A 12,699-nucleotide genomic window follows, 5' to 3' on the forward strand; every position below is an offset into this window, starting at 1 on the left:
TCAGCTTGACAATTAGTTTGTCTGATGTCTCCTTATTCAATTGCCCTGGTGTGCTCTCTTAGCCCCTTAGATTTTCTAAATACAAAACATTTAACTGTAGTATATGAATATTGCTAACAAATATTATATTTGAATATCTATGCTGTCCTATTTACAGTATTTTTGCTAGAATTAACTACAAGATTTAAAATATTTTTTTAACGTTTATTTATTTTTGAGACAGAAAGAGACAGAGCATGAATGAGGGGAGGATCCTAGAGACAGGGAGACACAGAATCTGAAACACTCTCCAGGCTCTGAGCTCTCAGCACAGAGCCCGACGCAGGGCTCGAACTCACGGACCGCGAGATCATGACCTGGGCCGAAGTCAGGCGCTCAACCGACTGAGCCACCCAGGCTCCCCATAGAATTAACTACAAGATTTAGAAGGCCATATCTAAATTTTTTTTATTTCTCTATGACACTTTCTGGTCATGCAGTAGAATTTCCATGCTCATAAACTGAGGAAGAATCAGAGGTCTTAAATGAAGTAAAAGAGAACACAACTCTGGCAGACTCTCTGGAATGTAGTTTCAAATAACCTCTTCTTAAAAATCAAAACAAAACAAACAAACAAAAAAACTAGGTTTTTTTTGACTAGGTCAATAATTTTCCATGTCATTATTTTAGAAATTCAAAAAAGGTCAAATACATTTCTAGTTTTGTGTGGCTAACTTTAATATATTGGCCCAGCATTTGGGATATTTATTGAATACTATTACAAAGTTTCTAAAAATAGCCTTCCAAATATAAGTTAATATGTAATCTTATAGCATAATGTTTTTTTCCTTAATAGCCTAACTCCCATCATTGTTTTCTCAGGACATAGGATTCTGTCTTTCCATTTGTCTATCACCAAACAGTGACATATAATTGAGCACATGTAGAAGTTAATGAATATTCATTTAATAAATATATCTTTCATTGTTATGCACCATTATCCCTGCTCTCTTTATTTCATTTCTAAATGCATGGCTACCATTTCTCTAGATATCTGGAGCCAAAATCTCAATCATAATTTTTTATGGACAGTTTTTTAATCCATAGTTTACTTATATGAAAATGCAAATATTAACAGTAGCCACATCATAGAATTCACACAAGAAATAGGTGTGTTAATGTAAGTAGATTATTTACAACAGTATATCCTAATGAGTTAAATAATGTCATTGTTATTATTTCAAGAATTCTGTCACCAAAATTATCTAAAATCCCTGAACAAATTCCACTCTGTTGCCTTCATATTTCTTCTGGTGATTCTAAAACTACCTGAGTTAATAATCTACTTCTCACAAATAGTTGAATTTTCAGATGAATCTTTTAGCGATCCTAAGCATCAAACTTTCATTTGAAAATTTGTGAATATGGCAACTACTTTACAGAACTACCTTGATTATCAAATAGTATAAATATAAGCACTTTGTAAGAGATGTAATAATTACAAATTGTAAGATTATCACCAATAAATTTATTATCTTTAAACTCAAAGGATTATAGAGAAAGAAATGTTATTACTGTTCATATTCACCTTTGCTACGTCTCTTTTTAGACAATAACCCCCTTTTAATGAGCAAAGGGAGCAAATATGAACTGTAATTCTAAGACTACCAATGGTTAACTGTCTTTTAAAAAGATCCTCAAAGCCTGCTCCTTAATCTGCTTGGTCCTGACCCCATAGATTACAGGATTGAGAGCTGGCGGAACAACCACATATAGGTTGGCTAAGAGGATGTGGATATATTGGGGGATGTTGTGGCCAAATCGGTGTGTCAAGAAAGAGAAAACTGCTGGTGTGAAAAAGGCTAAGATAACACCAATGTGAGAGCCACAGGTGTTGAGAGCTCTGAACCGGGCCTCCCAGGAAGGCAGGCAGAAGATAGCATAGAGGATCCTGACATAGGAGAGAATTATAAGGAGCACATCCAATAATAAAATAGACATATCCCCAAGACCAAATATTATGTTAACTTTGATGCTGGCACAGGCCAGGCGAGCAATGCCCATGTGTTCACAGTAGGTATGAGGGATGATATAGTGCCCACAGAAGGGCAGCCTCAGGAGGAGAAATACCAGAGGGGCCACCATGCACAGGCTCCTCAGGATAGCCATGCCTACAATGAGGCTGATGATTTTGCTGGTGAGGATCATGGTGTACCGAAGGGGTTTACAAATGGCAACATAGCGGTCAAAGGCCATGGCCACCAACACAATGCTCTCCATGGCAGTGAAGAAGTGGATGAAGAACATCTGGGAAAGGCAGCTTTCAAAAGATATATCCCTGAGGCTGAACCAGAAGATGCCCAGCATTTTGGGGATGGTGGCTGTGGACAAGCCCAGGTCGATGGAGTCCAACATGGCCAGGAAGTAGTACATGGGCTCATGGAGACTATGATCAGTCTGGATCACAAACAGGACAGCAGCGTTCCCCAAGAGTGCAACAAGATACACAAAGAAAAAGGGAAATCCAATCCAGACGTGCACATCTTCTAGCCCTGGGATACCCAGGAGGAGGAATGAAGAAGGATGGAACTGGGTGTCATTAAGAATGGACATTCTCTCTGCCACTGTTGGTGAGTGCATATAACAGAGTGAGATGTCAACTTCTCATTAGTGATTCTTGCTCCACTTCCATCTCTTTCCTGACTCCTGGTTAAATGCAAAATAAATTTGTAATATTCATTTTCTTCCATTTCTCCCAATGTTATCAAAATTTTTATGCCACCCTTACCTGAAGATCAGATAGCTCCATGAATAGAGCCAATCTCTCTATTCCCCATATCATTCCCATTCATCACAGGTTTAATAAGAAAGAGGATAAGAATATCCATCTATTAGGTAGATCAAAGTGAGGAGTAGGAATAATACAGGTTTTTGTTCTTTGTATCTCATGGTGTTACACACACTGCATTAATTTATATGAAAAATGCTTTTTCATATGTAATTCAACCCATTATCTTTTAGGGAATTTGAGGACCAGTAATGTGTGTGTGTGTGTGTGTGTGTGTGTGTATTATGTATATGTATATGCATATATATATATGTGAATTTGCATGTCTATATGTGTATATTTATTTGACTGTGCATATAACTCTATTTGATTCTGAAACCGAAGCCAAAAATTTACTTCTTTTTTACTCGTGCACCTAAAACTACTTCACACATACAAATTCTCAGAAAAAGATAATAACATTTATTAAATGAATAAATCACAGGAAAGTCATAACAACAATCAGCATGCCCCAGATTATTAGTAACATAATTTCCATCTTAACTAACTCTTCCAAAAATCATCTTCATTCAGAATATTTTGGATCATGTATAAAAACAATAAAATAGAGACATTTGCATAGGAACTTTTAATGTGATAGTGAAACTTGGATTTATAAAATATTTTAAATTGAAAATATCTCATTATACACTGAATCCATAAATTTCCAAATTAATTTCAGAAGCTGTTTTGGGAAGTCTAATCAGGGATACCTAAAGAGCTTCTAGTGTTTTGAGCACTATCCTATTCAAATCCTATCTCTTCCTATTTATACAAGGAAAAGGGAGCATTACTTTAGACATCCTTGAAATTAGAGTCCAACAAAGCGGTCCTCTATTCCTTGAGGTCTTCCTGGATATCTCCTTTTAAGGACTAAATAATAAGTAATTTATTAAGGGATTTGTTATATAGAACTAGCTTGAGCAGCAGAATGTTGGAGCTACTTATCCTGAACTAATATTTTAGGAAAATCAGGAAAAGATAAGTTCTTTATTGACTAGCTTCTTGAGATAAAATGATTTTGAAAACAGTGTGTAAATGATAGATGGTTGGGATAGATGGTTGGAAACTGGCAGAGTTCATACTTGAGGGGGACTAATCAGAGACAGATGCACAGAAAAAGCATCACAGCCTGTAGTGAAGAAAGTGGTCTATGTGAGGCCTGTTTGAAGTGGCAGAAAGATGGATAAATTGAGATAGCAATTTAGATAGAAAAATTGAGTAAGACCTGACTGATGCCGTCACGGTGTAGTGAGGGAAATACAAGTGAAAAGATGAAATCTGAATAAAATGTTGCATTGTGGTAGAAAAATACAGCAAATGCTGTGGGTATGAATAAGACAAAAGAAATTCCATGAAGGAAGTAAAATGGATCAAGGACAACTTTGTGTTTCACAGACAAGCATAGGAAGTTTATTCTAGGTAGAGAGAAACACATGTATGATTTTTAGAACAGGAATCAAAATTTTTTTACCTTGTAGAAAATTTTAGAACAGGAATCAAAACAGGAATCTAAAACAGGAATCCTGTTTTAGAACAGGAATCAAAATTTTTCTACCTTGTAGGGTGAGTACTCTGGTTTGCCATCTAAGTCTTGGGCTCTGTGGCCCTTTTTGCAATCTCTTCCAGATTCCGGGTTAATGGTTCTATCTTTAAATGAAAACTGTCTGGGTTACTCAAGTGAACTACAGCATGAGGTTGTAGAATTATTATGGTTTTACATCCAAAGAAGGAAGCCCATCTTATTCTCACCCCTGATTTTCCAGGAGCATTAACCTCCTAAGAATTGGTTCCCTTCTAAGTGCTTAAACAGCTGCATTTCCAAACCAGTTAACCAACCAGTTACTTAATTCATTCCATAAGTATATGCTGATCTGTTCTATCAATATATGTTCACATATCCTCAAACCTTTGCCAGGTTCAGTGATGAGACTGGGCCCCAGCTTCTCCCCTTGAGGACCATGATTTCTAATGTCCTGAAATGAATTATATCAGACAGTCATTTTCTCAGTTCTGTATCATGTTACTCATTACTTTACCATATTACACAACCTCTACCTACCATACACATAAACACTATTTCATGTCCTATAACTGATAAAGAACGGAAGAAAGATTCTTTATTCCAGTGTTTTGTAACCAGTGGTCATTTTCTCCCTAGGGTATACTTGGCAATGTCTGGAAACATTTTGACTGTCAAAATTTGGGTGAAGTGTTACCACGGTCTAATGCGTAGGTGCCAGGGGTGCTGCTAAATATCCCACAGTGCACAGAACTGCATAAATTTAAAGAGATATATGAACACATAGGAATGTCTGTAGCCATGATAGTTTATGGGTATACAATTTGTAATGGCCAAAGCTTATCTGTGTATTCTCCTTATCCCTTCCCTGTATTTATGTATTTCCTGTATTTATCTTCATTATGTACTTACTTTCCTTCCTTCTCCCTATTCTAGGTTAGCATGAACTCATTCCCCATTTCCCATGCTATTTCTCACAGCCCTAACCAAAGACTACACAGCCTTACCTTGCTTTCCAAGTGTATTTGAGAGGGTGGACTTTGGAAACATCATCTGACATCTCTCTGGGTCCACACTTTCCTAGGCAAAGAATGGGCATTTATATTGATGCAGCTACCCTGCTTCCAGTAGGATGGGACTGTAGTCTCCCGGGGTTCTTGGCATAGACTGTGATATTCACTGGAGAGTTCTCTTAAAAGACCTCCCTGCCTTCACTAGAACTATGGGGCAAAAGTCATTTACTTTTTCTTTCCAATGAAACTCTGTATCTTTTCTGCTTTCCAAATTAAAAGTCTAAGCTCCTGATTAACACCTGAGCTGTTAAGATTATTATCAGCTATCTTCTTCAATGACACATTCCATTAGTCTGCCCTTGCTCTTTTGGTTCTACATTATCTGTGTTACAACTTGAGTCTGATGTGTCTGTAATTCCTTTGCCCTACTCCTCATGAACTATTTTGGTGAAAGACGGATAAAGCAACAAAGATATGAGAAGCCAAGATCCTGCAAAGAAGGAAGTTCAATAAGGTGAGCCCAACTTCTTACTCATCGTTACCCCACTGGTTGTTTAATGATTATAGGAGCAGGGAAAGAGGCTGATGACCAAGGCAGAGGAAAGACACTCAGACACAAGGAAACTTACAGAGCTTAGATCCATACACTCTTGTATGGTTAACTGAGCCCATCCATCCACTTTCCTAGCCTGGGTCCCAGATATCAACGTGAAGAAACTAGCTTAGGGTCACCTACTCCATCTGTTGCAGTTCTTTAAAGCAATCTTATCCATTTCAGCTACCCCAGCTAAGACTTTACATTTCACAGAGAAAACAAGAGCTTCCCCTAGTATGCTTTTTCTGAATTGCTGACCTATAAAATCTGTGAACATAATAAAATATATGATCTGTTGACTTTATACTATGAAGTTTTAGAGTGATTTATACATAAGAATAGAAAACCAAAAGAAAATCTGCCACCTTTAATCAGGTTCCATCTTTTTTTAAATTTTTATTTATTTAGTTTGAGAGAGAGAGAGAGACAGAGGAGGATAGGGACAGAGAGAGAGAGGGGAGAGAGAATCCCAAGTAGGCTTCACACTGTCAGCGGAGAGCCTGACACAGGGCTCAAACCCGCAAACCGTGAGATAATGACCTGAGCCAAAACCAAGAGTTGGATACTTAACCAACTGAGCCACCCAGTAATCAGGTTCCATTTTATTAAAACCCAAAATATGTGTCATTAGTTTGACAACTGTGATAGACAGGAGATTGATAGGTCTTAAGAAGACTGTAGGTGAGGGCAGAAGAAAAGTGAGGAAGACAGAATTGAAAGCTTAGGTAAAAAGGATATTTTCTATGTGGAAATCTAAATTTGACCAAACTGTTACATTCAGTAACATGGAAAATAAAAAAAGGTTTATGACAAACTGATAGATTTGGCCAAAGAGATTTCCAGGCAGAATGCCAAAAGTGCCAGGTGGTTTCTTTTAGCTACTATGTATAATAAAATTTAGACAGAGAGAGACAAGTTAAAATATGAAGGAGCCAGAACTTAGTGGCTTTTAAAACCAAGTCTATTTCCATTCTCACCCTCTCCTCACTGCAAAACATTCTCAAAATAAGAAACAGCTCCAAGGCAAAGATCATAAGAGTGTGACTGTAAAACCTTTAAGATCTCAGTGGCTTAAATTAGTTTCTCATACAGAATTTCTGACAGATTAAAAGGTTTTACAGGATGTTAGGGGCATGCCTCATAGACTCTCTTTATCAATTGTCAAGCTACTAAAAATCTTAATGGCAGTACCCCTAAAGAAGCCTCACAAAAGGTCCAGATGTATCTTGAAGGGAATTCTAATTGTGGCTTTTGTTTAATGGACCAGATTTTTAAATTGACACACAAGAAACCCGCAAAATTTTAAAGAACTTATATGAGCTTGGGATGAAAAAGACAAAAACAGTAAAAAGGAAAAGAAGACTTTGGACCACCGAATTTTGAAAGACAAGAAGGAAGTGGAGAACAATTACCAAGGTTTCAGCATGAGCTGTTTTATTTAAAAAGAAAGATGACTCAGACGGTGGAATCAAGAGCCCAGAGGGCAAAACCAAGAGCAATAAGGAATCACTTCCAGAGCGATAATCAGCAAACATGTTCTCCAGGGCCATGGCCTAGTGATTACTGTGTCTCTCTCATTTTCCCTTTATTAAATCAGAATGTCTCATGTGCTTGTGCTCTGCCTATTGTATGTTGGATATGTGTAGGGCAGGATACTTTCTGTATGAATTCACAGGTCTCTATATAAAGGTAAATAATACTCAGTGAACCAAACACAGAGTCTCATCTGCACCTGAAACTGATTTGGAAAGTGAGATCATGTACCTTGAGACTAAGTATGATAGTATAATGGGATAGGAACTTCTTTATGTTTGTTTGTTTGTTTACATGAAGGAGGAACATAAATAATTATGGCCTTCTGGTAGACTATGATTTTATTTCTAATATTTTTTAATTGTGAGAAAATACATATAAACTCTATCATTAGTGACATTTAGAACATATACAATGTTTTGTTACCATCACCACAACCCAGTTCCAGAGCATTTCAATCACTTCAAAAGGAAAGTGTACTCATGAAGCAGCCACTGTACATTTCCTCCTTTTTCTCCAGATCCTGGAAACCCATTTACTTTCTGTCACTGTGGCTTTTCCTATTCTGGATATCATACAATCTGTGGCCTTTGCATCTGGCTTCTTTTACTTTCCATAATGTTTTAAGGCTCATGCATGTAGTAGCATGTGCCAGTACTTCATTATTTTTTTATGGCTGAATATTATTCAATTGTATGGTTCTACTACATGTTGTTTACCCATTCTTTAGTTGATGAACACTTGAGTTTCTTCCACCTTTTAGCAAGTACCATTAAAAACATTAGTATAGAAGTTTTTGTTCAGACACCTGTTTTCAGTTCTTCTAAGTATATATCTAAGAATAGAATTGTTGGGTCATAGGTCAGTCTAGGTTTGAATTTTAGATAAACAACCAAGTTGTTCTCCACAACACCTGCACTATTTTACGTTCCAGACAAAAATATATGAGAGATATCACTTCTCCCCATCTTCATCAATACTTATTTTGTCTTTAAAAAAATTATTATTATAGCTTTCATTGTGTGTCTTGTGATATCTCATGGCTTTTATCTGCATTTCACTAATGACTAATGTTATCGAGCACCTTTTCAAGGGTATGTTGGCCATTTACATATCTTATGTAAAGAAATGTCTATTCAGCTTCTTTGCCCATTTTCTGATTGTGTTGATTGTGTTTTTGTCATTGAGTTGCAAGAGTTGTTTATATATTCTAGGTACTAGACCCTTTTCAGTTATATGGTTTGCAAACATTATTTTACCATTTTACAGGTTCTCTTTTCACTCTCTTGATAGTGTCATTTGATGCATTTTTAAAATTTTGATGAAGTCCAAATTTCAATTTTTCTCTTATTTCTTGTATTTGGGTATTATATCTAAGTAACTATTGCCAATTCAAGGTCTCAAAGATTTACTCATTTGTATTCTTCTAACATTTTCATATTTATAGTTCTTGTATTTAGTTCTTTAATTCATTTTCATTTTATGTGTGTTTATGTGATGTCAGATAAAGGTCCAACTTCATTCTTTTGTATGTGGATATCTGGTTGATCTGTTACCATTTTTAAAGAAACTATTTGCTCCTCTTTTGAATTGTCATGACCACAGATATTTGACTGTATATATTTGAGTTTGTTTCTTGAATCTCAGCTCTATTCCATTCATCTATATGTCGATCCTTATGCCAGCACCACATTGTATTAATTACCATAGCTTTGTAGGCTGTGTGAGTGTTTCAAACTAGGCAGGGTTTTTTTTAAGATTATTTTGACTATTTGGCACCCCTTGTAATTCAATATGAATTTTAAGATCTGAGTTTCTAGTTCTGTAAAGAAGGTTGTTGAAATTTTAATAGCTTTTGCATTTAATCTATAGAGTGCTGTGGAGACTATTACCATCTTAACAATATCGTCTTCAACCTATGGCCGAAGGATGCATTTCCATTTAATTCGTTCTTTCATTTCTTTCGTCAATGTTTTGCAATTTGCACTGTGCAAACTTTGTTTAAATGTGTTTTTAAATATGTTATTCTTTTAATGTTACTATAAAGGGAATTGTTTTAATTTACTTTTTGTATTTTTTTATTAATAGTGTATAGAAATATATTGGTTTTGTGTGTTTCCTTCTTTTCCCTCCAACTATGCAGAATTTTTATTATTATATGACTACGAATATGTTAATATGGTCATTCTCTCTAATAGGTTTTTTATATGTATTGCTAATTGCTATGGCTAGAAATTTCAGTACTATGTTGAATACCAAGAATGAGAAAAGGCATTCTTGTTCTGTTCCTGATCTTAGGGAAAACTGTTCCATCTTTTATCATTAAATATAATGTTAGCTGTGGATTTTTCAGACGAGATCGGGTGCGTTCAGGGTGGTATGGCCGTAGACTAGCTGTGGATTTTTCAAAAATGGCCTTATTGGTGAGAAGTTCTCTTTAATTCCAATTTGCTGAGTGTTTTATTATGAAAGGGTGGCCTGTGTTCTTTAAAAAATATTGACACTTCACTCATCAAAAACTGTGTTTGACTCCTCTCTCTCTGAATTGGAGGAGGCAAATAGTTGTTTAAATAAATACAGTATGGTGAAGGCAGTGCTATATAATTTCTCAGAATCGGTTTTAATAGATCATGCAACTTCCATCTTGTATTGCTGGGAAGACTACTTGTTGGGGCCTTTGTAAGAAGGTTGATCCTGATTACACCATACTGGAGAAACCACAGGCAGTTTCTCTGGATAAGAGTTCTGGATTGAGCCCTTCAATTATCCTGGCCTAGAAAACAGACATGAGAGTAAAAATTAGTCCAAATCCCACTAGTCCCAGCTACCAGTCATATGGGTCACCCTCAACAATTTGAATGATTACAGCTAACGTCCTAAACATTATGAAGCAGAGAACAGTCCTTACTTAACTTTTCTAAATTCCTAGTCAATAAAATTTATGAGATTAATTTATTTGTTTCATGCCTTCATGCTGCTAAACATAAAGTTGATTAAACAGTAATAGATAACCAAACCACTTACATTTATCTGGAATCACATGAGGCAAGGAGACAGAAAATGACATAGAAGAAATAATTTGAAGGATTTCTGCTAACATATGATAACATATACATTATAAAACTACAGAAAGACATAATTCTATACATGGTTTCCTTTGATGTGCAAAAGATTTTGTTTTGATGCTGTCCAATAGTTTATTTTTCTTTTGTTTCCTTTCCCTTAGGAGACGTATCTTGAAAAAGTTGCTATAACTAATGTCGAAGAAATTACTGCTTATGTTCTAAGAGTTTTATGGTTTCAAATCGCATATTTAGGTGTTTATCCATTTTGATTTTATGTTTGTGTATGTTGGCTGAAAGTGATCCAGTTTCATTCTTTTGTATTAGCTCTTCAGTTTTCCCAGCACCATTTACTGAAGAGAGCAAAAGAAACGATCAACAAAACAAAAAGACAACGTACTATATAGAAGTTATTTCAAATGACATATGATGAAGAGTTAGTATGCAAAATATATAAAGAACTTACACAACTCATCACCAGAAAAAAACCCAAAATCCAATTAAAAATGGGCAGAAGAAGCAAGCAGACATTTCTCCAAGTAATACACACAGATAGCCAACAGACAAGTGAAAAGAAGATCAGAGAAATACAAATCAAAACCACAATGATATATCACTTTACATCTACCAGAATGGCTAGCCTCCAAAAGACAAGAAATAACAAGTGTTGGAGAGGATGTAAGGAAAAAGAAACCCTCATGCATGGTGGGAATTCCCTCATGTTGGTGGGAATGTAAATTGGTGCAGCCACTGTGGAAAACAGCATAGAGGTTCCTTAAAAAAATGAAAAATAGAAATACCATATGATGCAATAATTCCACCACTGGGTATTTACCCAAAGAAAATGAGAACATTAATTTGAAAAGATATATGCATCCCTATGTTTACTGAGCATTATTTGTAATAGCCAAGATATGGAAACAACCTAAGTGACCAATGATACATGAATGGATAAAGAAGATGTAGTACACACACACACACACACACACACACACACACACACGACAGAATATTACTCAGCCATAAAAAGATGAGATCTTGCCATTTATGACAACATGGATGGACCCAGAGGGCATTATGCCATATAATGTATGCCATATATTATACCATATAATTTTACTTATCTGTGGAATGGAAAAAAACAAATAAAAGAACAAAAAGAACAAAAAGCAGAATCACACTATGAAAACAGAGAACAGAGGGGAGGAGACTATGTGGATATGTACAATGGGTGAAGGGGAGTGGGAGATACAGATTCCAGGTATGGAATGAATAAATCACTGGAAATAAAAGGTACAGCATAGGGAATATAATCAATGTTATTGTAATAGCATTGTATGGTGACAGGTGGTAGCTACATTTGTGGTGGACATAGCACAATGCATAGAGTTGTTGAATCACTAGTTGCACACCTGAAGCTAATGTAACATTGTGTTAACTATATTCAAATAAAACAATTTTTTAAAAACAGCAACAAATCTCAATAATGACATATTTTTTTAAAAAAATAACAGTATATCAAGTAACATTGTTGAAAACCAAAGACAAAAATAATTAAAAGCTTCAAGCTAAATAAGACACATTGCCTCTGAAAAGTATGAGTGATTTGTCTCTCTCTTTCTCCCCTGTTCTCATTTGTTTTGTTTCTTAAATTCCACATAGGAGTGAAATCATATGGTATTTGTCCTTCTCTGACTTATTTCACTTAGAATTATACTCTTTAGCTCTATCCATGTCATTGCAAATGGCTCGAGATTTCATTCATTTTTATGGCTGAGTAATATTCCATTATATATACATATACATATTCATATACATATACATATACATACCAAATTTTCTTCATCCATGCATCAGTTTATGGACACCAGGGATGTTTCCATCATTTATCTATTGTAGATAATGTTGCTATAAACATCGAGGTACATGTATCACAGAAACAGACTCTTGACTATAGAGAACAAACTGATGGTTACCAGAAGGGAGATGGGTGGGAAATGGGTTAAATAGGTTATGGGGATTGAGGAGTGCACTTGTAGTGATGAGCACCAGGTGTCTTATGGAATTGTTAAATCACTATATTGTACACCTGAAACTAATATTATACTGTATGCTGGCCAACTGGAATTTAAGTAAAAACTTTAAAAAATAACAAAAAAATATAAGGG

General features: G+C 35.6%; 1 protein-coding gene across 1 annotated transcript; it reads right to left on the reverse strand.

The window, feature by feature from the left end:
* Positions 1-1,653: 1,653 nt before the first annotated feature.
* LOC125176824 (olfactory receptor 52E8-like) lies at positions 1,654-2,622 on the reverse strand. Its single transcript, XM_047878698.1, has one exon. It carries the CDS (start codon positions 2,617-2,619, stop codon positions 1,654-1,656), a length of 966 nt encoding a protein of 321 aa, XP_047734654.1. The 5' UTR covers positions 2,620-2,622.
* Positions 2,623-12,699: the final 10,077 nt, after the last annotated feature.

This window comes from Prionailurus viverrinus, chromosome D1, assembly GCF_022837055.1.
Source record: "Prionailurus viverrinus isolate Anna chromosome D1, UM_Priviv_1.0, whole genome shotgun sequence".
In the NCBI taxonomy this organism is placed as follows: Eukaryota; Metazoa; Chordata; class Mammalia; order Carnivora; family Felidae; genus Prionailurus; species Prionailurus viverrinus.

Excerpts from the sequence above, each read along its gene's own strand:
- LOC125176824 (XM_047878698.1), bottom strand. The coding sequence starts at position 2,619 with ATGCACTCACCAACAGTGGCAGAGAGAATGTCCATTCTTAATGACACC.